A 26,267-nucleotide genomic window follows, 5' to 3' on the forward strand; every position below is an offset into this window, starting at 1 on the left:
GAAAAGAACGTTGTATATCAATAATCTTATCACTAGATACGACCTCACTGTGAGAAATTTCAAATAATTGAAGCAAAGACATAGATTGATCAAAGACGAGACAAGAACCTCATTCCTTGGCACAAACTAAGTTGGTGTACTGTGAAAGAAGTCGATACCAAGGTACAAATGCTTGCCAATGGCATATGTTATTTCCTCAAAAAATTACCGTATTCAGACTGCAGGTAAAATATTTTCAGAAACGGTAAATTTCAATATATTTATCTCTATGGTATCGACGTTATGCATCATGTTTCTTAACCCTTGGCGAAAATACTGACACAAATTTTCTCACTGTTCCAGATTTACGATGTGATAAAGGCAGAGCAGGAACTGTGTCATACAAACTACGGTGGCTCAGTTACAATAACTAGGCATACGCTAATAATGCTTAACTAACAGATGACATTCAGCCAAGTATATCTCCGCATGTAAAGCTTGCTACTGGTACCAATCCTATTTCAGTTGTCGTATCTTGAAAGATGATACCCTGGTACGTCCAATTCTCGTGGTTTAAAAGACACAGGTAATGACTATCTAAGAATCTTTTCCTCGATTGCATCGAGAAAGTGCACCAGTCAAGAAACGTGCGGCAGGAATTTCGCAAAGGGTGGAGAAGAGATGACACTTGACCTTAATACCGGAGAGATAGCTGGGATATATTGGTGGATTTCAGGAAAATCGCAGTTCAGCAAACTGTAGATCACACTCCGGACCACATCAATTATTGCGCAAACTATACAAACAGCATTTCTCATTTGTTCACCTTTTTATGGCGTGATGCTAGCAACAAATTTGGTTAATCACTGCCGAGTGCCGAGACATAAAATCGCATACAGTGGTAGTCACTAGTCATTACTACGGACTACAGACACATTTTGAGGCGGGACAATGACATGTTTGTGAAATTATTGAGTTAGTGATAGCATCACTTGTAAACGCTGCTTCCCACTTAACAAAATCAAAAATATTTCTAGTAATATGAAGCTCAGCCGCTTGGGACGAACAAATCTTTAATTAAGATTGCAAGTATAGTCCTAGTTCATGAATACTGAACTAATTGCATGAAGACATATGCTACTTGACTACTCCCTAAATTTTGTTTCTGACCGCCATTTATTAGTGGTGAGTAGTGGTTATCATCAGCATCGTGTGTAGTGAGAGAATTTATACACCGCTGTATTAGTGGCTGACTCATCCACAAGAGCTACACTTTTATTGTTTTTATCTACGTTTTAATTATACAGGACGGGATATATATCAGGCTTGAATGATTCATACATATTAGAGCAGGGGTGGGCAAACTGCAACCCGCAACACCGTTTTGTGCGACATGCGAGTCTCAAGAAACTTGTTAAAAATATTGCTAAAATGCGTACTCAAAATCGAATTACTGCATGGACTTGATTAAACCTATTCTTAATATATTTCACCATGATAATTATAAGGCAGTGGTTCTTAAAATTTGTTTTGACACGCCCCCTTTATGATAGTAAAATATTTCGAGTCCACCCTCATCTCCATATCACAAAATGCAACCAGAACGCTAAACATCACAGGAATCCTAAACGGGATTGACATACTTCGGATCACGAGTGTGACTTCAGATTGGCTACTCCAGCAAAGTTGATCAATTTTAGTGCTGCGCTTGAAAAAATCAACGATTCGCAGGTGTTTTAGGTATCAATTTGTTCTCGATGTGCATAGAAGTAGGCTATTCTATTTATATTTTATCTACACCAGGGGTGTCAAACATATGATTTTATCGGGCCCGCGACGAAATTCTGAGTAGACTGAGAAATTCCTATCTAATCCAGCACATTTGTAACAAATGTTGAGATTTTATGTGGGAAATGATTTCATTAAATATTCCCTTGAGACAGCAATTGCCGAGCATGCTCATTGTTCATAGGCCACATTATAACCACCCGACTATGCCAATGTGCTTTCACTCTCTCTGTCTGATTCGAATAGCCAAAAATGCACTCTGCGTTCAGAGTTTTATGAAAAAAATGGACCAGAAAGTATCTATCCATAGAAGTGTGGCATCGTTATATGCACTTTACATGGGAAATATCTTATTTACACCAATATATAATTCAAATATATGTGGTAGCACTGCTGTGTCACTTCCCATTCAATATAGGTCCCCGGACTTGGACAGAGAAACCTGACTTGTGATTTAACCCAAATGCCTACTCCAGCGTTTAGAGCAGTGGTTCTCAACCTTTTTCGCCTCGCGGACCGGTAAAATTTCAAAAAATGTCTAGCGGACCGGTGAACTGTCAAAATTGAAATGAAGCCAAAATGTAAAGTATGCAACCGTTTTTGGCAATTATATGATGCTAGAGAGTGACATTTGGAGGGTTTTGATCGTATTTAATAATATTCATGATGGCATCCATGTGATTTTATGGTAGTGAGTCTGCCAAGTCGAGGTAAAATTGCCTTGTCCAGATAAACGTATGCTACCGCGCTGAGAGTCGTTTACAGTCTTTCGCGCCAAAGGCCGTGGGTTTAAACGGCCACGCCAACTCAATACCGACCGACAATATCACGAGAAGAGGCGTATCGGAGTCGAACCAAGCACCTTGTCGTGCTACCTTGCTCATTGCCCACTGCCACCAGACGCAGGCTACTCCGGCAACTGCGAATACAGTGCGTGCCGCAAGAAAACACATTGCAGCAGCTATACCTGCCATCCGCAAATCCGGGCCGAAAAAGCACTTCGTCAGCCCACCCCCAAAAACGTTGATCTTGGGGTCCCGACAGGGCGATAAGCAAAATTTCCCGGGGCTTCGCCCCAAGACCCTACACTTAGGTGGATGTTTTCACCTGTACTTGTGATCACATCCATTCTACTCAGCGTAAGCAGAGAGTTTACGTAGCTTATCGCGACAATGGCGACAATTTTCGACCATTCACGACTGAAGCGCTTTTCTCGCGGTTGAATTTTAGGCCCAAATTTCGGAGTCCCATGTTAACATAAACTTCATTATGTGTGGATACGTCGTGGTGCGGCAATGGCTGACGCCGAAATGCCTATAAATCATGCGTATTTCTCGGAGAAGGGCACCTTATAAGCAAGACATATAGGGACACTAAATCGTGCAAAGCCCAAAAAGAAATTGAAAAATGTTGGAAAAAGTTTCAAATAAAACGCTATGATTTATATTCATTAGCGAAATAATTTTGGGCCCTTCTCAAGCTCGGCCCTCCCCAATTGGGCCATTTGGGGTGCCCCAGTTACGGTCCGGCACAAAATAAATGAATCGAAAACCAATGATCAAACTGCGCTGCTTAGCGACAGGGTTGTAACCAAGTCACAAAGCTCCGAGTCATTCTCACTTTTACGGTTTTGACTCGAGTCAAGTCGAGTCATTTTCAATTCACCACCGAGTCAAGTCCGAGTCCAAGTCATCAAGCAGAGGTTTGAGTCCGAGTCATGGTATTATGACTCGAGTACGAGTCCAAGTCATTGTGTTGACTGCTCAGTTTCCAGGTAAGGTCTTGTTAAAGCCACTCTTATAACTCTGTTTGGTGATATCGAATGGTTCGCATATATAATGTACTAATTTTCCTCACTTTTAACAGTTTCTGGTCGCATTTTCAAATACCAGTACCAATAGACGTAATCCCAATAGAGTTGTTACTTTACTGTACTTCGAAATTACAATGAAATGTCGGTCTTGGCCGGCTGAATCTCGAGTCATATGACTTGGTTCGAGTCATGCGCAATGACTCGAGTCCAAGTCGAGTCAATACACAAATTGACTCGAGTCGAGTCGAGTCATTTCCTTATTTTGAGAAAATGACTCGAGTCAAGTCGAGTCATCAAAAAATCGTGACTCGAGTCTGACTCGAGTCGAGTCATGACTCGAGTCATTACAACCCTGCTTAGCGATGAGTGAGCTCGTATCTGTTCTGTATTTGTCGCTCGCATGCCGTCAAATGAAACGTGTTGTACTTTAAGTCAAATCGAACATGTTTCTAGCCCTAATGTTACCTCACAAATTTTTGAATCAGTTTAAAATTAGATGTTTTATTTATTTTATCAAAGGACAAGCCTTCAACATTGCATCTTGAAATTAAAGTATAAAATTGTAATATTCCTCGCGGACCGGCAGGAATGTCGTCGCGGACCGGCACCGGTCCGCGGACCGGCGGTTGAGAACCACTGGTTTAGAGTTAAATATCTTTTATTCCTCACAGCACACACGCTAACGGCAGATTACCGCTACAACAAAGGGAGCATAGAAATATGCCAACTTATATTGTCGTTTGCGCCACTGTTTTATCTGTTCTCAACTGCATTCAACCGGACAATCATTGTATTTTTGCCAGAACAATTGTTCACAAATAAATCTGTTGCGACTTGCCGGAATAGAAGCCCTATGATCCAGGGATTATCTATAAATGCTTGATAATAAGTATTCAAGTGAAAAGCAACGACACGAGGCAACATCTTGGAATCAGTTGAACGATCTTTCCCACTGGCGATTTGAAGACTAGAATCCGGCACGCGACTCAACTTTAGCTTGACACCCCTGATCTACACATACAGTTGAAGCGTGTTTGAAGCTAACAGTGTTATGATACTGTTGGCATTGTGTCACCTGGAACTGAATCAAAAGAGGAATTAGCAAATCTATGAACAGGTCGTAGCTCACAGATTAAAATTTCAATCCTGTTTTAAGAACCGGGACAACCGACTCTCGTCCCTGTAATTTTTACAAATTGGTAATTGAGGTCGACCAGCCTGTAAAATCTCACCACTATTTCTGACACGTGTATGATATCAGCAAAGCAATGATTAGATTGTCTTACATAAGCATAATTATCTCCATGTCCTCACTATATAATCAAATACCAAAATATTGCGTTTTTGGTTTACAATCCCAATTTTCTATTTTCTAACCGCGAATGGTTTCGGATGTGGAATGCGGCCCGCGAGCTCAAAAGTTTGCCCACCCACGAATTAGAGAATAGCCGTGGCTTGCCTATGTTATGAAAACTTATGAAAAAAGGAAGGATACTTCAAAATCAATACTTTCATGTTAATTGTACAGTAAATATTTTGAGCAATGCCACAATGAAACGATTTTGCCATTGTGAATAATATGTTTGCATATGTTTATTGGCTATATGAAAGTCAATAAACCATCACTGTGACATAATTTTCGAAGTAAATTTGTGGTACTGTGGAAGTCGATGCGTTTAAAGACTCGGGAGTCGGAGTTGGTATATTGAAAATGTCTGGAGTTGGAGTCTGGTTTTAAAAATTTACAGACTCCACAGCCCTGATACAATGTATAATCTAATATATCTAACAACCTATGAAAAGGCATCATGAGAGTGTACTTGAACATGAACATATCTCATAACAAATCTGAACCAGAGAGTTTACTAATAAAGTAAAGATCTGCATCACAGGTGCATCACTTATGAGTCAGCTGTTTCACTTCTTGATTGGACAGTTACGGGCTAGTCGTGGCCAGACTAAAAACTTACATATAAAACTGGCAGTCGTGGCTCCTCCGTTAGCCAATCCGCACTCTAGGATTGCATTGAGAGGAAAATGGGTGGCGCTAATTCGACAATATTGTGATTCCCGTGATCTAATACGCAAGCTCAACTTTCGCATTAATAGTAAATTCTATGCCATTGATTGTTTCTTTTCCTATTAGCTTGTTTTTCATTCTGATTGTCACATCTCACAGTGGGCTGCACAATATAGGTAGGGAAGCACTATTCTGAGGTAGACCGCATTGCCAGCTGAGCCTTACGCATTAGGGTTGTTCAGATTTGAAAAATTGTCCGGAAACTTCGGCCATTGTGATCCAAATGATGGTTTAGTACACAAAAACAATTTTATGAGCAATTTTGGTCATCTTCATCGTGATCTTCCTTTTCCTCAAAGCCCGCAAAGATCAGGGGCCAATTCTCCTAATTATTGGGGATTCCCCAGACTATTTACCTAGCTCTTATTGTAAAGCAGTGCTCTGAGGTGATGATTGTTGTACCTTTAGTGGAGTTTGCAGTTGAAAACGACCGTCTAGGTCTATGGGTGATAAATATCATGGTAATATATCTTTTTGGCAATCGTATTGAACTGCATATGCCAGTGAGACCTTCTGGTACATGTGTTGTTATCTCTATAGGCCCATTGCTACAACTAGTCAGGCTATATGAATGAGACAATTGCATGCATTTCCAGGTTGCTTTTATTTTGTTAACGTTGGTGAAAGATCTATTAGGTAGGAATTTCAGCTCATTTGTAAAAGACTGAGTAGTCTAATTTGATGGAGGACCAGAATTTAGTTGAAGAATGTCTGAAACAAAGCGGAGAAGGGTTGCACCTGTCCTGCAAAGAACAAAAGACAAGTCCACTACTCAATATTCCCGTTCACGTATTGCCCGAAGACGACCAAAACGCAGGACTGTCCTGTTCAAACAGTCTAAGAGTTTGCCATAGTGTGGAATATGACAAGGGTACCTACTGAGCAACATTGTGAAAATCCAACAAGTTCATGATACTAGGCTTGCTCTTGTAACAACAAGAGAGTCAAGTGAAGGCAATGTATGTTTCTGAAACTCGATGAATTTATTGTGAGAACATTTTGAATAATCAAACTTTATGAAGCAGATTATGGCAAAAAATAATCAGCCAATTATAACATTTTCGTGGCTTGCGACAATTGGTATTATCATTGAAAAGATGTTGGGAATTCCAAGTAATTTTCCATCTGTATGCTGAGGATAAGAAGACGATATCACAGCCAATGCTTCTTAGTTTGTTCCAAATCTGTCTTCTGTCAACTTTCCATCCCAGTGTATAGCAGCATGATTGGGTAGGTCTTGTTGGAATGATTCAAATATATCATGTGGAACCTTACGGAGATTAGCCTTTATATGTCTCTTTTATACTTGATATGGATAGCACAAAGGCATCAATATTCCCTCCGCATGCCTGTATAAATGCACTAAGTAGCATAGTTGCTTGGTTATCAGTCAATTTTAGGCGGACCAGCTCATCAGTAATATGTTTCTTTCTTAACAAGTTTCTAGGAGCTTGACTTTCAATAAATGAAGGATATTTGATTGCAGCATCATAATCAGAGGGTGGTGTACTGGTTTCCTTCCCAGTTGACGAGGACATCAACGTAACAAATTCATCACTAGAACTTATGCCCGCAGATGCTGAAACAGGTTCGTCACTGATCTCAACCTGGCTTCTTTCTAAGGTCTCATGTTTTCCTGCGAGTCGTGCACTGCGAGAATACTATTGGTCCTCACAAAATGCGATGTCTTCATTTTTCTGAGATGGCGACAACTTCGTCGCAATGTCCAAGGTCCCCCAACTTATCGAGTTCATCACAATTGACATGTTCTTTTCAAGATAATAAAGTTCAAGCGGCATGAAGATTGGCAACCTCTTCCAACAGTTTGAAGAAGAAATTCCTGCGTTTTGGTAGTCTTAGGGCAGTTTTCTTTCAGATATAGCAGATATTTTAGAACTGGGAGTGACTGATACAATCAGATGACTATCCGCTCGAATAGTAACCAGACTTCGATCTTGTTCTTGGTGAATCCGGCACTACCTTTCTCCGCTTTGTGTCAGGCATTCTTCTTCTACTAAATTACACTCTACCATCAAATGGAATTGCTCGTTATGTTACAGATAAACTGAAATTGAGGTAAATATTTCTGACATTACATATCATACACCTTTCAATACATTTACTGCCTAAAAAGTAGCTGCAAATCTCTGCATTTGTTCACGACTTTGCAACCCAACGGCACTCCTTCGAAGTACGATCCATAACAAACCAGTGTCACCCGTGCAACTAATAAATGCTTCCCATGAACACGATATACAGGTTTTGAACAGGAAAACGGAGATACATCTGATATTTATAAGACAACATTTAGGTACAATTTTGAAAACAAATATATTACCTTGCAATTCCTTATTTCTGCACAACCGTTTTCAACTGATAACATCACAAAAGCTCCAAACTGGTTACACGGTCAACACTACAGAGCACTACGTCAACGTAAACACTCTGGTGTATCAGCTGTAGTAAGGAGAAATGACCTCGGGATCTTTGGGGGCTTTGAGGAAAAGGAAGATCACGATGAAGATGACCAAAATTGCTCATAAAAGTGTTTTTATGTACTAAACCATCATTTGGATCACAATGGTCGAAGTTTCCTGACAATTTTTTAAATCTGAACAACCCTATTACGCATATACATACAGACAGCCGGTAACATTTGTTGAGCATAGATGAAAATGTATTGGCATAACTATTATCCAAATATGGCCTGAATCAGGGTGGCCCTAGATTGCAAAGTGGGCCACATTGAACGATAAGAAAAACCTCACAGGTTGCAAACGGAAATGATATATCTTATTGCCTCAATTATTCCTGTATTTTACCACTCTTTATTAGGCTACTTCTTGGAGGTTACTACTTGTCTGAGGCTTTTCTAAGTATGATTCTCTGCTAGTAAAGCAAAAAATGAAAGTAAATGAATTTATTAGCTGTTTTTAGATATTGGGAAAATGTCTAATTACAAGTCGCACTGCATTCCACATGCGATGTGGTGTCAAATTAAAACTGAATGTGTGATGGAAACATTATTGGCAGCATCCATATTCCTGATTAAGACAGCCTATCCTAACTACGACAAAAAGATTTTCACAAATGATCCAATTCTACTCTAGGTATCTAAGTGGTATCGAATTACCGTAATTTTCCATGTATAATGCGCGAAATTTTCACGATTTTTCGCCCTAAAATAGGGGGGTCCGTATTATGCATGGGTACAACAAGCCTTGAAAAAATCTCCCTCGATAAAAAACTTGAAATCACACCTTTCTTCATGTTTGTGTCCAATCGCGCATCACTTTCAGCCATCGCGACCAATAATTCGTATTATCAGTGTCACGCGCTGCCAATTAGCGAGAAGCGTGTTACCAATTAACGAGCAGCACAGCACGCGGTCCTCTGCTGAGTTAGTTTGCCGTTGGTACGCGAGCGAAATTAGGTCATTGTGCAGTGCACGCGCGGCAACCCTCGCTAGCTCATTGCGTCAAAGACAGGCCTGAACAATCTCATGTACAACAGGCCATGCGTGCAAGATATAATCGCTTGCGTGATCGGTCGCATCTCTAAAAGACCTAGTGCGCACAACACAGCCGTTGGCCTGGCCCCTAGGCAATCACATCTGTAATAGGCATTGTGCCCAAGATGTCGTGTCGCTGGCCTAAATTATCACGTCGCTGGCCTCGCGGGCTTTGCTGCTATCTACGTTCGTTTAGAGACAATGCCGTTAATTGTATAATGATCAGCAATCGCATCTGAAACAGGCCTCGTGCTCAAGATGTCGTGTCGCTGGCCTGAACTATCGCGTCACCAGCCTTGCAGGCTTTGGCTGCTATCTACCATCGTTTAGAGTAAATGCCGTTAATTGCATAATGCTTAGCGATCCTTATGTCATGATTGTTGAACAGTGACATCGCAAAACAGAACGACATGTCGACATAGTATACTAAAACACAGCTATTCGTGTACTGCAAATGCAGGGTGCGTACTATACATGGGTACAGGCTTTTTCCCCAAACTTCAATGCCATTTTAAGGTGTCGTATTATACATGGGGGCATACTATACTTGTAAAATTACGGTACGTGACATCGCTTCTCAACCCTGGTGAGATGTCTGGCATGCATTCATTTACTAATGCACTTCCTCGACTCAAACTCTGTTTTACAGAGGACCACTTGTGATAATAATTCAGCATCAGCTTGAAAACGTTGACATTCTGAGGAAAATGGCTGCTACCAATAATATATATTTTCATATCTTCAACTTAAAATTTGAGACCACATCATACTCATAGCAGACTTGAACAACTTTTTCAAATTAGATTAGAATTCAAAGTACTGAATTGGCAAAAACTTCGAAACTAATTAAATTCTTCAGAAACATATAGAATTGAATGGTATATTCATATTGAAATGAACCCGAATATTTTCGGCTGACATTGGTCAGGGGTAATCGTCAGCAACTAGTAGAGAATTCGAATGAGCTGCGTATATCAACAATCGTAACACAAAGTATGATGTCACCAGTACAAAATGTCGAATACGAGAGCGTTCAATGTACTATTTTCAGATGATACACGAACTCTTTTTGTTGACACAGCCTAGGCTGGTGTATTTTAATAAAAGTCGACTCCAAGGCACACAAATGAAAGTGAGAACGGACCCTTTCTGAGTATGCGAAATCTGTTGTCTCGATAATTTTTCGCACAGGCGGGGTTATCCAACAAGTGTTTGCCAATTGCAGAATTTATGGCGTTTGATTGTTCCGCATCAATCTTGAGCGGATGAGTTAAGGGTGAGCTTATCACCGAGTGAGTTCTAATGAATCTAGGGACACGCTGATTTATGCGTTCCTGCAAGCGCTTTGACGTTCTTCCCATGTAGCCACAATCACAGTGACACTTAAATTCGTAAACTACATTGCTTTGCTGAATTGCGGGTAGCACGTCTTTACGGGTTGCAGGGAGCAGTTGCGTTATCGTGAAAATCACGTTGGTCTTCACTGTGTCGTAACACTTATTGACCGCTGAAATCAATTGCTTTTCAAATCGGGTGGAAATAGGCCCTATCCAAGGTAGATGGATGTAAACATCTTTGGTTGTTCGTTCGGTAGGCTCTGTTGACTTTTCTGCATTGAATTGTGTTACTTTCCTCTCTATGCCGCGGTTGATGACATGTTCAGGGTAACCGTTATCAAGTAAGATTTTCCGGATATTGTCAAGTTCTGAGTTCAGTTTATTACTCGAACATATCATCAACGCTCTATGCACGAGGGTACTTGTGAGGTTGATTATATGTTCGAGTAATAAACTGAACTCAGATCAGAAGTAATTGTACCAACGGGCATGAGCGAATATTTTTAATTATTAATTATGTGGCCTCCGTTTTCCAAGACAACAGCTCACTCAGCGCTAGTGGTAAATCTGATTACGAGGGCTGAGAGGATATAAAGTATGGCGCTTCTTCGATACACGCCCGAGATCGAAACAGTGTTTCACATAACACCAGCAAGTGCTTCCCATGAGCATGATACAATTTTATAAACGTCAAAATAAATTAAGTGGGATATCAGAGTTGGGGGAGGGGGCTCTTAGAGTTGTATGTGGGTTAGGGTTACGGTTAAAGTTGAGGTTAGGGTTTCCCAATATTACGGTTGGGGGAGGGGGTCGGATGTGGGTTAGGGATGCCCTAACCTAAACTTTGACCCCAACCTTAACCCTAACCCACATCCAACCTTCATACCCCCTCCCCAACCATAATATGCCCTCTCTGAAACTTTGACCCTAACCCACATCCAACCCTAATCTCCCTCGTTTCTCTTCCCTAATACCCCTCTCCCCAACCGTAATGTTTGGGATACCCTAACCCAGACTTTGACCCTCACCCACATCCAACACCAACATCTCCATTCCCCTAACCCTAATATCCGTCTATTCAAATGAAAAGAAATAATATTTTAACGTTTATAAATTTTTATCGTGTTCATGGGGAAACATTTACGGGTGTCATGGGGAACACTGCTTTGATCTCGGGCGTATATCGAAGAAGCGCATAAAATTTATAGCGACATATATATGCAATTACATCCTATTCATTCATGCATTATAGAAACATTTGGCGCCTAGGGCTACCAGGCCACACAAAGTTTGCTGACCATTGAAATAACGCGAAGGGGTTCTTAGCCGCGAAGCCCCCAGAAGTTTGGTTTATCACGACAATCGTTTTTTAGTTGGGCTGACGAAGTGCTGTTACGGCCCTCTCTATTACCCATTGTCTTTATTACAGTCTTTACAATATGTGAGGGGGGGGGCGCTAGAGCCCGATAATTTTTGAAAGGGGGCGCTGGAGGTAAAAAGGTTAAGAACCACTGGCCTAAGTGGTCACGAACACATCTGGGTGAATATACGCTCCATGTTCGGTATCAAATCAACCGTAGCTGCAAAAGCACTTTCTCAGTCGTAAGTGATTGAAGAATTACACATGGACCATAATTCCATGCTTGACAGTCAACAAAATTCTGATTTTGTCATAAATTACATGAGTGAATGAACAACTGCAAGTAGTGTTCCCGTGCCACACAAAATTAGCCAACGAGCCACATGCCACCCTGCCTTGTATATCTACCTGAATCTTGTGTAGCGTTAGATGAGCTTGAGCTGGTAATGGACTCCTCCTGACTGGTGGTCGGCTCTTAACAAATTCAAATTGATTTTATATGTTCAAACTGTTCAGTGATTTGGGGAGTTGATGTTCATCTATCTGCAATTGTTAGTAGGAACTTGCAAACAATCGGACAATGTAAACCAGCCGTATGCCGATATTTCTTGGACTTGAAACGTTGGAGCACTCTCAATTTGAAACAGTAGAAAATCAATATGAAACATTGCAGAATCTCGTAATTACGTGAAAACCAGAAAAGCTTTGTGAGTTTTGGACATCTACTTAGCGTAAATCCTATTCCATGTCATTGAAAAATGTCTATCATATTCATTTGGTTAACGAATGTCGCCTATGGCCGTTTGAGTGACAAATAATTCAAGCTCATTTGAGTGAAAAATACCATAATGCAAGTGCAGTCAAGTTCATTCGAGTGATAGTCAATCCCGGTGACTAATGTCTATATAGTAGTTGGAGTGACAAATAATAGGGTTTATTGAGGGAATACATTATTTTAGGGTTACACTCAATAGATTCAAATATACCATGGCAATGTGTTGCTTGAAATAACATGATTTTTGTACCTTAATAGAGTAAAGCGACAGCCAAGGGCTCCACCACGACTAAGGTATGGTTAGGATCAAGGTGTTGTGTAAGCCGCTAACTGATGTTTTTTTCATTTCTTTTTCAGTCTGGCTATATAAGGTGAAAATAATATAGATAATATACAATCTTTGCAATCTATAGTACAGTGAAGAGATGACTAGTTTGGAATCTGCCACATAACATATGTAATTTTGTAATATAGATCAGTGGTCGGCAACCTTTTTCCGATGCGACCCCACTTGAAAATAAAATCAACTCATGCGACCTCAATTTGACTTCCGACACAGAGAAAAGCATTCGAAGGAATGCTGAAACTAAATATTAATATATATCAGTGGTTCTTAACCTTGCCTCCAGCACCGCCCAAGGGGCGCTGGCGATTTTGAAGGAGGCGGAAACGATCAGGGGGCGATATGGGGAGCGCTGGGCTCAGGGGGCGATAAGGGGGCGCTGAAGAAAAATGGCTTCACCGTAGACGATGTGGTAGTAGGACATATCCTTAAGTATTCAGAACAAATCAACATTTTACAAAACATGTCCAATCCCGGAATTTTTGGCCGCGCTACGCGACGATGCTTGCTACATATGTTCTCATAAATGCAGTGGCTTATTATAATTCAAATATAAAACAAATTGCGCGTACTTTTTGATCGTCAATTTCCCGTTATTTAAAACACTGCCGTCACGCTTGCTAGGATTATTTTCAACAAAATTATCGAATTAGGTATTATATCCCGCTGCGCACAGCGCATGAATATCGAAGAAGGAGGCACTGTATTGAGAGTGAGAGCCCCTTGTACATAATATAAGTTTTGAAGCTTTGTTTATGAAATGAATAACTAAATATACTTGTATTTGAGAGCTACAAAATCAAATCGTCAGAATATTTCTTCATCGTATCACAAAGGATGATACTATCTAGTGTTGTGGTTCACAACCTCACATGAACGTCATATAACACTGGTCAACAAAATGAAAAAAAAATTTTTAGGCAGAACATCCGAGAGCCGTTTCCGGGGTTTTTGAGGTTGCTGATTACGAATATCACATTAGTTTTGTCAGATTGGCTTTTTGTCAGAAGATATTTATACCCCTAAAATAGCCCAAAATTACTGTATTTACCCTTCAATATTTCACTTAGTAGGAAGAAAATCGTAGTTTTTTCTAATTTTATACTGCGCATAAATACCTAATTGACTATGAAGAACCCTCATGTCATTCTCAGTCATTCTTTAAATATTAACATGACAAAAAAAGCAGTTTGACAAGCCTAAAAATTGTACTTTTGCACAACGGAAATAGATATTGCCCTGTATCAATTGGTCATTCTACCAAGATTAAAGTGGAGTGTAAAGCTGTTAAATTTGTCCTTGAAAGGCTTAACTGCAGTACTCATATACGTCTCATTTCATTTTACTGGTAAATGGATAATTTTCCGCTGAGTCAACAAAGTGGGTATACCTATAGTAATCCTATCAAACGAGAAGCTTAAATCTGGTAACTGGTATATTAGAATACCGATGAAAGATTCCAATTTTACATTAGAAAGGAGTTCTCTGCATGCAATTTCTCCTAGGATGTAGTGAATAAAACTTTTTAGATGATCACACAGCACCCAACTACAAGCAGTTGGTCCGAAAATTCGTATCTGAATATCGAACTCTTGAGAACAAATATGAGCATAAAAGTTCACTTCCTGTGCAGTCATCTTGAAATATTTCCAGATCATCTTTTTGATTACCAAGGGGAGAGGTTCTACCAAGACATCAGAACAACAAAAGAAAGATATCAGGGCAGATGAGATGAGCAATGGAACATATTATGTCAGACCATTGCCGGAACCTTTCGAGAAACTGCTCGAAATAGCTTACAGGCGAAAATCGTACAAAAAACAATTGTAATTAAAATATATCGATAATGTTATATTTCAACAGATTATTTCAAACTTACAATAGGTGGTTGACATAGAACCGATTGAATTAGTGACACGTTATTTGAGTATCTAGGTAAATACTTATTATACATGACAACTATATAAAGCTCGATCTCTGCGTGACTGCTGGAGCGTGCTGCAACTATGGAAATTTCAATTCATTACAGCTCCATTACGGTGGCGTTCTGAAGAAAACGGCTGCTGCCAAAATTTTTCTTTCGTTTTGCCCTTCAATTTGAGACCACATCATTTTTAGAGTGCAGTGCCCCTTTAAACGATACTCAGCCAAAGCCTCGAGGCCAGCGGCGTGATAGTTCAGGCTAGCGACACAACATCTTGAGCACTAAACCTATTACAGATGCGATTGCTAATCATTATACAATTAACGGCATTGTCTCTAAACGATAGTAGATAGCAGCCGAAGCCTGCGAGGCCAGACGCGATGAATTACCGAGAATCGCCGGGCGCACGGGCCTGTTAGTGACCTAGTTTGGCTCGAGTACAAACGGCAAACCAACTCAGCATGAGATCGCGTGCTTGTGCACACGACTCTCATTAGTTGGCAAAACGCTTTTCGTTAATTGGCAGCGCGTTACACTCTATAATACGAATTAATGTGCGCGATGGGTGAAAGTGATGTGCTATTGGAAACAAACAAGAAGAAGGTGTTATTTCAAGTTTTTTAACATGGGAGATTTTTTTCAAGGCTAGTTGTACCCATGTATAATACGCACCCCCTATTTTAGGGCAAAAAAAATCGTGAAAATTTTGTGCATTATACATGGAAAATTACGGTAGTACACTGGTAATTGACGCATGCGAACATGAAGTCAAAGAGACCTAAACAAGTAATGAATCCAATATACCTGGTGTTTCTTCAGCTGATGTAGTGACTAACATGGTTGCAGTAGTTGTTACCTCTAAATGATAATGAAGAATATATTCAAAATATATATATATATATGCAGAGCCAGCAAAAATTTACAGCTGTTGCTTACGTGTCCAACAAAAGCAGAAAATAGACTGCATTAATACCATGGGAGAGACAGTACAAAGTAAAGACGCCAATAATTTATGAGCTATAAAATAATGACATTGCATATCTCCTATAATATTCAGAACATGCACAGCAAAAAATTATCAACTAGACATCATGGTTACACCAGAAAGAAATTATAAAATCTTCAGATATGAAGGAAGATGAACTCAAAGATCAATATCCCTTCTGATCCTTCTCTTGGCCGCTTCTATCTCCTACCTAAATTACACAAACGAAATGTTTGTGGACGTCCCATCATGTCGGGCAACAAAACTTTAACGGAAAACATATGCGGATACGTGGAAAAACATCTTGAACAGCTGGTGAAAAATACACCAAGTTTTTGTCGTGACACCACTGACTTCTTAAAACAAGCTCAAGAACGTCAATCACTTGAAATCAGGAACGATGTTGGTCACCATGGACGTATCATCCCTGTATACGAGTATTCCGCATAAAGATGGCATGGAAGCTGTCGAAAGATCTCTTGTAGAAAGTGGCCATTCATTGAAAAAAATCATCATGGAACTAATCGGCTTCACGCTGACGCACAACACGTTCAAATATAACCAAGACAGCTTTCTCACAGCTTCAAGGCAAGGCAATGGGCACGAGGGAGATTTCGAGGGAGATCTTTTCAAGGCTTAGGACTTAACACAAAAAAAAATGGGAAAATCACGGTATTCGGTGCCGACAACGTAGCATAGCCATATCAAAAGGTTTGGCCATCCCGCGACGGCCATTTTGGCCAAGGTTTTGTGGCCACTGATGTCAAAACTTTATGTCTTTATGAGCCCGGATGCAGAAGGGGTTGGCCTGGAAATTAATCAGTCTCATAGGCCTGAGCTCGCTCGTTACACACCCCTACACTAGTTCCTCTCAACAGGCATGTTTTCCAGAAAAAAACAGTCTGACAAATCTTATCATGAATTCAAACCAAAGCTTGGCAGATTATCATATCTAGCCATATTTTCTGCGTGCCTCGCGTATTGGCTATAGCGTTGGTTCTTAACCTCGTCTCCAGCGCCCCCCAAGGTACGATTTGGATTTTACCCCCTTTGTAACCGGCCGGCCTACTGACCAAAATTTTACTGCATCCACAAAAAAAGGATAAAATGTCATCCATATGGCTTAACCCTTTCTAATCGGCCGACCTACAGACCAAAATTTTACTGCATCCACAGAAAAGACGATAAAATGTCATCGATATGGTTTAAATCGACGCCCAATATATTGCCGTAAACCTGAAGTAGCCGCCTAGCGGTCTGAGATACTCTTACGGCTAAGACGCCAGAGGGAATAGCGGTGTGCGAGAAAATGTTCTCGATTTCTTGATTAAAACAATGGTGCATTTCCCAATTTAAGTTCGCGAAGCATTTCGGGAGTACATCGGTCAATTTGTAAATTCAATCTGCGTGTCGTCGGCCGCCAACGCATACTAATTGAATTACGTGTTGACGGACGCACAAATTTCCTTCTACGACCGCGGGTTGGCCACCCCTGGGCTAGAATTAATTCCACTTCCGGATACGAGTACATCCAGCAATCAAGTTTATCGGAATGTAGAAGGTTTCCTGTTCAAACGAATCGAATAAAATCAGAATTTGTGCCACCCATAATATTGTGATGCATCACGTTAATAATGAAAAGAACACTGAAAAATGACTTTGTGCGACAATTTCGGAGTACGAATGTATCTAGTAGATAACAAGAAATAAGGATGATGGCAAGTGAGAAAGCGTGTATTCTAATCAGTATCACCACGAATCGGTTTGAGTGTGAAACCGTATTGAGTAACTTTCGTGGCGGCAATTGTTTTCTCATTACATCGGTGTTTAAGCTGTATTGCTGCATTTCCCGATTAATGCCACAGGCAAAGCCTTGTTATAGAAACGAATCTGCGCAGAAATGAATTCCAATTTGCAGGTACACACTAACACATCCTCTAATTTCGCGCTCCGATTACCTATCACGTAGCTAGCTAGCTCATGAATGGTTTTGTAGACGAATATGGGAGCACATAATTTAGATTTCAGAAAAGCAGAACGTATATTTGTGCGCCTGCTCGGGAAAGGAGATCTAGGATGGTGTTTCTCAGCACACGCTTGGCGCGTAGCCAGTCGAAAAATTAGGGGAATTTGGATTTTCTTTTCAAATTTACCAATATAGCATCAATTCAATTCGGGTAAGGTACATGTGTAAATGGCGATCATATAATCGCTTCGTATCGACGATTTTAGGCGTATGATAAGCTTGCCGAAGAGTCCGGGAGTGCTTTCAATTAGCGAGTCCCTGATCTCTGGTGAACAATTAAATTATATTACAATTATAATATTATTAAATATTATATTACGCAGTCTCGGCTGCAGTTTTCGCAAATCAAAATGTTCAAACTTGATGGCACCGATTTCAAGCCTTTGTCGTATTCCAGAACTCGAGACATGGTACACATCTTCTGATCGTTACGTTCAAGTATTAGCGGGAATCAATTTCGCACGTTAAAGTCTGTTTGCTGCGATTCGATGTTATTCAGTTTCGCGATGTCGCCTTTTAATCAATATGACATAAAACAATCACTAATTAGCGTACACCCGACCGCATTGTCGCCAAACCCGCGAGAGATAGGAGCCGAAGCATGCTAGGGTCGAGACGCGATAGTCAGGCCATAGGCCAGCAATGATCTCTTTCACTTCAGGCCGAAATCGTGGCACACCAGGCCGAAGCCGCCAATGCAGATGCGATTGCGCGGTCAAGCGATGATACAGTGTGAACTGGGCTCATTGCAGATGCGATTGTTGAAGCCTGCGGAACCAGGCTTGATCTAGACGCGATAAATCAGGCTAGCGACGTTTGCCACGCGCACGGGGATGAATGGACCTAATTTCGCGACCATCCCAGCGGGAGATAATCACAGATTCTTCTCGCTAATTGACAACACGTTTCTCGCAAACCCGCCGTGCGGAACACTGACTACACAATTATTGAATTGCAACTGAATATTAGATTTCGAATGATCATTTCCAAATGACGGGGTTTCGCATTTCAAATGGGGAGTTCGACCCCCGAAATCCCCGTGGCTGCGCGCCTGGCACACGCGCGTATCGAAATCGAAGACGTCTCTCACGAGGTCGCATCGATTCGCCTGATTACTAATTACTAGTCACAAATCACTTGGGCGTTCGAGCATTTTGTACGAGGTGGCCGCCACCTCCTAAATATGGTCACAAGGTGGCTGCGCTAGGGTGGAGTGAAAAAAAGAAAAAATTGAATTTCAAAAAGTGCCTTTGATATTTGGTCCCAAATCTCGAATGAATTACTTCTATCATAATTTCAGGTTCCTGCACGCTCTAGTGGCCGTGCAACTTCACCGAACGAGCCGAAAATAGCCAATTTTGCCATATCTTGAGATACGCTTATGCTAGAAAGGAAAGGACGTAGTTTATTTTTGTCCTTGATGTTTTTGCGGCATATACACCGACTCATGATACACATACACACGATCTGCGCATATGCATACCATGAGTGCATGATGTGCATATGCCGCTGGACAAGGAAGTGCAGATATAGCCTTTAGGGCTTTCTAAGTCATGCACCACCCCTCCATGCTATCCCAGTAATGCATGAGCGCCAAGCAGGGAAGCCATGGATACCAGTGTTACTAATCAGGTCTTTGGTCTGACCCGGCCGGGAATCGAACCCACGACCTTCTTGATCGGTAGGTCGTGGGTTCGATATTGTTATGAATATATTGATATGAAAATCGTCATTTTCAACGAAACATCCAAGTATTTGGTATATAGAAATTATATATCTGATTTATTGTAACTGATTCACTTTTTGAACAATCTAGGCTAGGCCTATTGTTTGTTGTAGAGTTGAACAGGAAGATACCCTTTTCACCAAGTTCATATCATAAAGGTTTGTGATGATGTAATATGATGACAGTTTGTGATGTAAATTCAATCATTCTCTCTACTAATCAAAATTATGCTAGGTTGATCTATAAATCAACTCGCAGGTCCTCCAAACAAGATTTTGTTGTTAAAGCAGCAATGTAATAAATTGTAACATGCAAATTGGCATTGCACACTTGGTAAAACCAACCGACATTGTATTGGCGGCCTCAAAATCAATAATTTGCTCATAACATTTTTTATGTACATTTACAAGACAAAGTTCTATGGAAGTGAGATAGAAACATGTTGCTTCCGCAGCTTTTGAGCCCAAAACCAGCTTTCTAGCATAAGCGGGTATCAAGATATGGCAAAACTAGCAATTTTCGGCACGTTCGGTGAAATTGCACGGCCACTAGAGGGTGCAGGAACCTGAAATTATGCTACAAGTAATTCATTCGAGATTTGGGACCAAATATCAAAGGAACTTTTTGAAATTCAAATTTTTCTTTTTTTCACTCCACCCTAGGCTGCGCCACCTCGTAACCTAGTAAGTCGGCGCCTATGGTAGCAGCAGGGGCATATCTAGCCGAAAAAAAAAAACGGGGGGTACCTTTAGAATAGGGGGGTGTTTTTAAAAGGAGAGTGTTTTCCTAGTTCTAACCGATTGATCAGCTTAAATGTATGCAGAAATGCAGATATTACCACGGTCAGATAATCTTACTCGTTTTTGTGACTGCCTCTTTCGCATATACAAAACTAAGTACAACTAAACATAACGTTGTAACCCGTAAGCGAAGATAACAGTATAAAGAGAGACTGCGAGGTATCTTGACCTTAATTACCACAGCGAGGATGTTATCACGAAAGTGCGCGCAGATCATATTACAGCACATCGGGAGATCTCTCCATTTTGCGCTCATATACGAACACTCGAACAGTGAAGATACGCAAATGAATGTTTTCGTTTGTATCAATTGTTCAGCCTGTTTTTGCACATGATCTGGAATAATTTCGTTCTAAATCAATATGATATCTACTGCCTGCCAATATTTTGGTGTGTGGAGATGTTAAAGACCAATTAACGATTGAGCTTGTGCGATTGCATCACGTGAATAACAGTGGCCTGGCGCAGGCTTAGGCGCGCATTCAAAATGCATTCCTAAATGCGATTGCGGTTCAATAGTGACAATTGCGAATTGTCGAGACAAAGACTATAGCTTCGCGTTATTACAACATTACGTTGCACATTGATGTAGAACTATTACGCGCCGCAAATCACGGAGCGGCCTAGCCTCCAATGTTTTTACTACTGGCCAAGCGCGTTAAAACAGGACAGCAACCGAACTAAAGCATCGCAAATTTGATCAATACATGATAGATTCCATATAGGACATTTGATTGGTACAATCTGTTTTGGTACTGTAGGGATCTGCTATCTCTAATGATACAAGCCTAGCACGCTTGTTCTAAACGTTTGTTGATAATAAACTCGCGCAGTATCGAAATTTCATGGCGTCTATTGCGAGTGTTATTGTAACTTTATAATAGCGTTCAGATGAGACGAGAGAGCCATGTGACGATGCGCTTCTCGGGCTTCCGTAGACGAGAGAACAATACGAGAAAAAAGCATCACCTCACTGCATTGTTTGCTCGATCGATGGCGTGATGATGCCGCGCGGCAATACGGGGATTAGCCATAAGAAATATTAGATCAATAGAGATAGATTTAGGAAGGGGTACATTCGAGCTTGGAAACGGGGGGGTACCGGACACCCATTAGCCCATTACCCTTCCCGAAATACGCCCCTGGGTAGCAGTATAACATATTACTATTAATTATTTATCCTTTCTCAGCCCATGCGATCAGATTCACCTGTAGAGTTTATGGAGGTAGTGCTTTCGAAAGTTTAGGGCAAGTTATAAATGATAATGCATCTTCCGATGGGCCAATTGTTATTAGTCACTTTGTTGCATGCTGTTATTTCTTGACCCCCCATCGCAGGATTGTCGATTATATCGATAGTGGAAATGGTGAAAATATATTGAAATCGCCCAAATGTACCCATAAACAAATTTCTTATGTGAGGAGCACACGATTCCGATTCCAGCTCAGATTGAGAAGGGCGCTACTACATTAAAATCAAAAAATTAAGTAACGTTTAATCACGCGGAGCGCGAAGAAAATTTCAAGATTCATTAAAATCTCTCAAAAATTCGGGAGTGAATTCGTAATGTCAATTTGCGTGTCAACGACCGCCAACACATGATAATTGAATTAGGTGTCAACTGCCATACAAATTCCCTTTTACAGCCGCAGGTTGCCAATGCCCATCCCTGATCTAATAGTATACATATGGTATGTCTTACGCCAAGTTTGAATCCGCGTTCCATTGGTTGAGTCTTCAACATTTCTGACAAATTTTCCCGAACTTGTTTGAAAGAACAAAACACATTGAACACAACATATCAATTTATTTCAAGGTAGGTTGCCCTGAGACTAATCCTAATGCTGGTAAATTGTGTTGATTTAGGGTAGCCTAATTGAGGACGAAACCAGGCAATCTACATTGCATTTAAGTCTGTCTTAGGCAGTGCAGTTCGCCAGCTATTAAGAACAGCTACCCAGCGCAACGGGCATTAGGCTACTGCCAAAGCTATGAAGTAATGAAGTAATAAATGACTTACGCGTGGGAATTGCTCTAAATCTTCAAAGAATATCAAAAATTTGCTCAAATGAAGTTGAATTCAGCCTATACTCCGTTGATCGCGACTGCTGGTGTTTTAATTTGGCGAGCTCTCTTGAATACGTAATAAGTTTCATCTTCAATAATCGTCTTCTCAGAATGGTTGTGAAACACATGTTTAGTCTGAATTCATACAGACTTTTTCAATTTCTCGACCCCCCGCGTCCCCAGATTGAGAACCAGTGCTCTAAACGATAGTAGATAGGTTATGTCGTGCGCACCAGGCAAAAATAGCATTATACGTGGAAAATTACGGAACACTACTACATTTCCTTGGCTTTTGTGTTCCTTGTTTGTTCCAAGATGGCTCAATCTAATAATCATATTAATCTGCTTTTTCACTCTTTGTATGTATCCCGATGGAATCGCGTGCATATTTTTTCACACCTTCAATTTTAATCTGAGACCAGATCATACTAGGAGCGTGGTACCCCTATAATATATCATACTACTTTGGGGTAACACAGCTCTGCAAAGTCCAAAATACATACCCACACATATCGTTTGATTAAAAAAATCCCATTCAGCCTTTGAATTACAAGTGTAGACATCCGTTGATTCGACCGAGGAGCCATAAGTATATCCTGGCGCACAGTCAAATGAGCTGTTGCAATTGTAACCACATGGAACAGTGGCGTTGTTACTCGCTACCGCCATCCCCACTGTCTCCGGACATTCTAGAACAATAATACATCAAGTCATTGGTAAATGTGGTCAGTACGCACATTAACATGGCGAAGTCGTCTCGGAGCTAAGCCATATTGGAGAGACGTCATGCGAGAGCTTACCAAAGTGATAAAAATACAATCGAGTTTACATGGGCATATGTTCGTTGCAGTTTGGGATTAAGCTCGGGGAGTATGCTACGCAAGCTGTAATAACGAGAAATACTTTTACGTAATTCTAGAATGGCCAAGTACACCTTGCATAACACGGGACAACAAAAAAAAAATTTTTGTAAATCATTATATGTGAGATCGATGGAGGGGTGTATCAGGGGCGCTGAGTCCGACAATGGCATTACTTTTGCCAGATTGGTTCTATTTCTACATATGCTATGAAAAATAGTATGTATGTGGGTAATATAGGCTGACTCGCGCGTGTGGCTGTGTTTGACTACGCTCTCTGATGCTTTCTAATATTAGATACTGTCCCTTGCTATTGTTTTCAGAAATTTCAATTCATGTTTCAAGTACCGTATGTTAACCCTACTAGAACAGCCGGTCTCCAGTCCGAATTTTAATGCATTTGGAAAAATGTTCATAAAATCCGAACCACTGGACTTGAACCGACACCCAATTTATTGCTGTAATCGTGAAACAGCTGCCTAAACAACTGAGCTACTCTCAAAGCGACAGAGATGATGCCAGGTGATGCCCCTATACCAAGAAGTGTTCTTAACTTTTTGAATTTGATTTTTGAATTTGCGACTACGTCATACATATACTTGCTCGGGATAGAATCATCGCCCGACTGATTTCACAGCAATATCAGGATTCTAAAATGACCTGAGTGAGGTTTGTACGATCATACAATCGAGTGTAACGACCACTGATATGCCGATGGCTACAGTTGGCTATAGCGCGATCGATGCCAGGCGTCTCGCATTCACAGCACATACACGCGCCGCGTGTTTTGTAGTATTGACGACGTTCAAAGATTCATTTCACAGTGCCAGTGTATGTAATCACTTTGTACGAGGTACTAAGTACTAAATAGTGCTTTGTCTAAACACACCTTGCTCTTGTACAACAACTAGAGCTGAATATATAGTGGTTGGACTGACAGGTAGTCACACCTGCAATATAAAATACAGTGTTTCACTGATATTTTACTGGGCATTTGAAAAAAGATTAGGTCATATTATGCAAGCCTTTCATCGACAAAGGTGATGTAGACAATCGCTTCGAGACAATGGCTGGCTATTGAATCAATATGCATCCTGATAACGCAGCTATCACAACATGCGCATCGCAGCAATCAGTTTTGAAGTGCACAACTCGACCGCCGACTCTTACATACCAATTTTATTCGCTAATTTTACAATGGGCATTGGACATTCAACCATATTTTGGTTTAATTCGCTACCATTGGCCAGATCTGAAACATAAATTTACTGTCATATCGATTGTGCGTTGAGGATCTTGTAGCTCGCTGAAGACCATCATGTTGGTAATACTGTATTAGTATGAAAAGCAGCAATCGATATGCGTAATCTGCAACAGCGAATCTGCGCTAATCACAACAGCAAATATATTGCCGCGTGTTATTGTTTGGGTAATAACATAATATCGCGGACGTTCAAATGATTCATTTCACAATGGCGGTATATGTAATCGCTTATCCATCCTTTGTACGAGTTAGTGCTATGTGTTGAAAATAAACTTGCTGTTGTACAACAGGCGCATCGCAGCAATCAGTCTCGAAGTGCGTTCGCGACCGCAGACTCTACATACCTTTATCCGCTAAATTGAAAATCGCCATTCCACCATATTTTTGTAAAAGAATTTATTGCATGGCGCAATATATCATGAAATAATGCGCCACGTGTGTAATGCAATAGCAAATCGAAATAACAACAAACCACATCTAACACCAACAAACGGAAAAAACATATGTCACGGGTACAATTATGGCTTCATATTTTGTGAAACGATTGTTGATATACAATGTTCTTTCCAATTCTCTACTAGTTGCTGACGATTACCCATGACGAGTGTCAGCCCAAATGTTCGGGTTCATTTTAATATGAATATTGGGGTTGTTGAAAATTTGGAAAATGTATGGAATACTGCGTATCCATCGCTTATTCTGTAGATTATGGTTAAAAAACAATTATGGGCCTGAAAGAAGCTCGCAGGAAAGTCAGTAAGATTTGTCTAAATGCGTTTGAAAGTCGTTGGTGAAGAGTGGGCGGGCCACCGACAGCAGAGTTGCAAAAAGGCGGGCAATCACAAAAGCACGGTTCGTGATTGGGTAATCGGCTAAGCTTCAATGATTATTGCAACAGCTGACTCGGATTCCGGTGCTTCGCAGTTCGCTTTACTAAATTGAAAGTCTGCTTTGCTGAGGTCGAGTCTGTTTCTGGTAGCAGCGGCTGTGGTTCTGTGCAAGCGCGTCGTGGGTTGATGAGTCATTAGTAGTACTGTAACACGTCTTCTTTGAATGCTTTAGAGTCGATAGCAGTAGTTTATGCTTTGGAGCAACAATATTGCAGTCATGGCAGAGGCAAAACGGCGAAAGATTGTACACATGCTACAGCGAAGAACAAGATCTAAATCTGAGCAGTACCGTACTTGGTCGAAAATATTTGAGATTACATCTGCGGCTCGAGATTACCTACTATACGAGAAGTAATGAGATACTTGCTGCATCTGAAAGAGCATTGTCCTCAGTCAACCCCTACTCATGAACTATGTAATGTACTGGTGGTGTGGTGGATGATGTAATGACAGTTAGGAAAATGGCGAGGATTGCGACCATACAGAAATCACATGTGGTGCGATCACTTGAAAACCTGCACGAAAGATGGCGTGATCACGTGGTATGCCCACCTTCAGAAGAACTTGAACAGTCTTGACAGAAAACAACAATTCAAGACTCCGACTATTCCTATATGTTTCAAAGAACGAGCAGCAATGACAGTTGATAACTTCAAGCTACTATTTACCAGAAAAGATTTCTTCCCACGGGATGACTACATACAATGTGTGACTGACTAATGCTCTTGCGCTTTTCGG

The 26,267-nt window shown here is 40.8% G+C and overlaps 1 protein-coding gene and 1 long non-coding RNA gene across 2 annotated transcripts in view; one reads left to right on the top strand and one right to left on the bottom strand.

The window, feature by feature from the left end:
- LOC145450039 (uncharacterized) overlaps positions 1–26,267 on the bottom strand; it is a 78,303-nt gene that overhangs the window by 39,152 nt on the left and 12,884 nt on the right. Inside the window, exons 3-4 of the mRNA XM_080328498.1 lie at positions 23,019–23,204; positions 15,715–15,768 (exon numbers count right to left, since the gene is read on the bottom strand). Coding sequence (XP_080184624.1) covers positions 15,715–15,768; positions 23,019–23,204 — 240 coding nt within the window. The remainder of the gene's footprint in view (positions 1–15,714; positions 15,769–23,018; positions 23,205–26,267) is intronic.
- On the top strand, positions 20,372–21,345 carry LOC145450047 (uncharacterized). Its single transcript, XR_013918413.1, has 2 exons — positions 20,372–20,586; positions 21,075–21,345. It is a non-coding gene; the product is annotated as an uncharacterized LOC145450047 (long non-coding RNA).

The sequence above is a fragment of the Botryllus schlosseri genome, chromosome 11 (assembly GCF_051294905.1).
Source record: "Botryllus schlosseri isolate E-star chromosome 11, Bs_hap1, whole genome shotgun sequence".
NCBI lineage: Eukaryota > Metazoa > Chordata > Ascidiacea > Stolidobranchia > Styelidae > Botryllus > Botryllus schlosseri.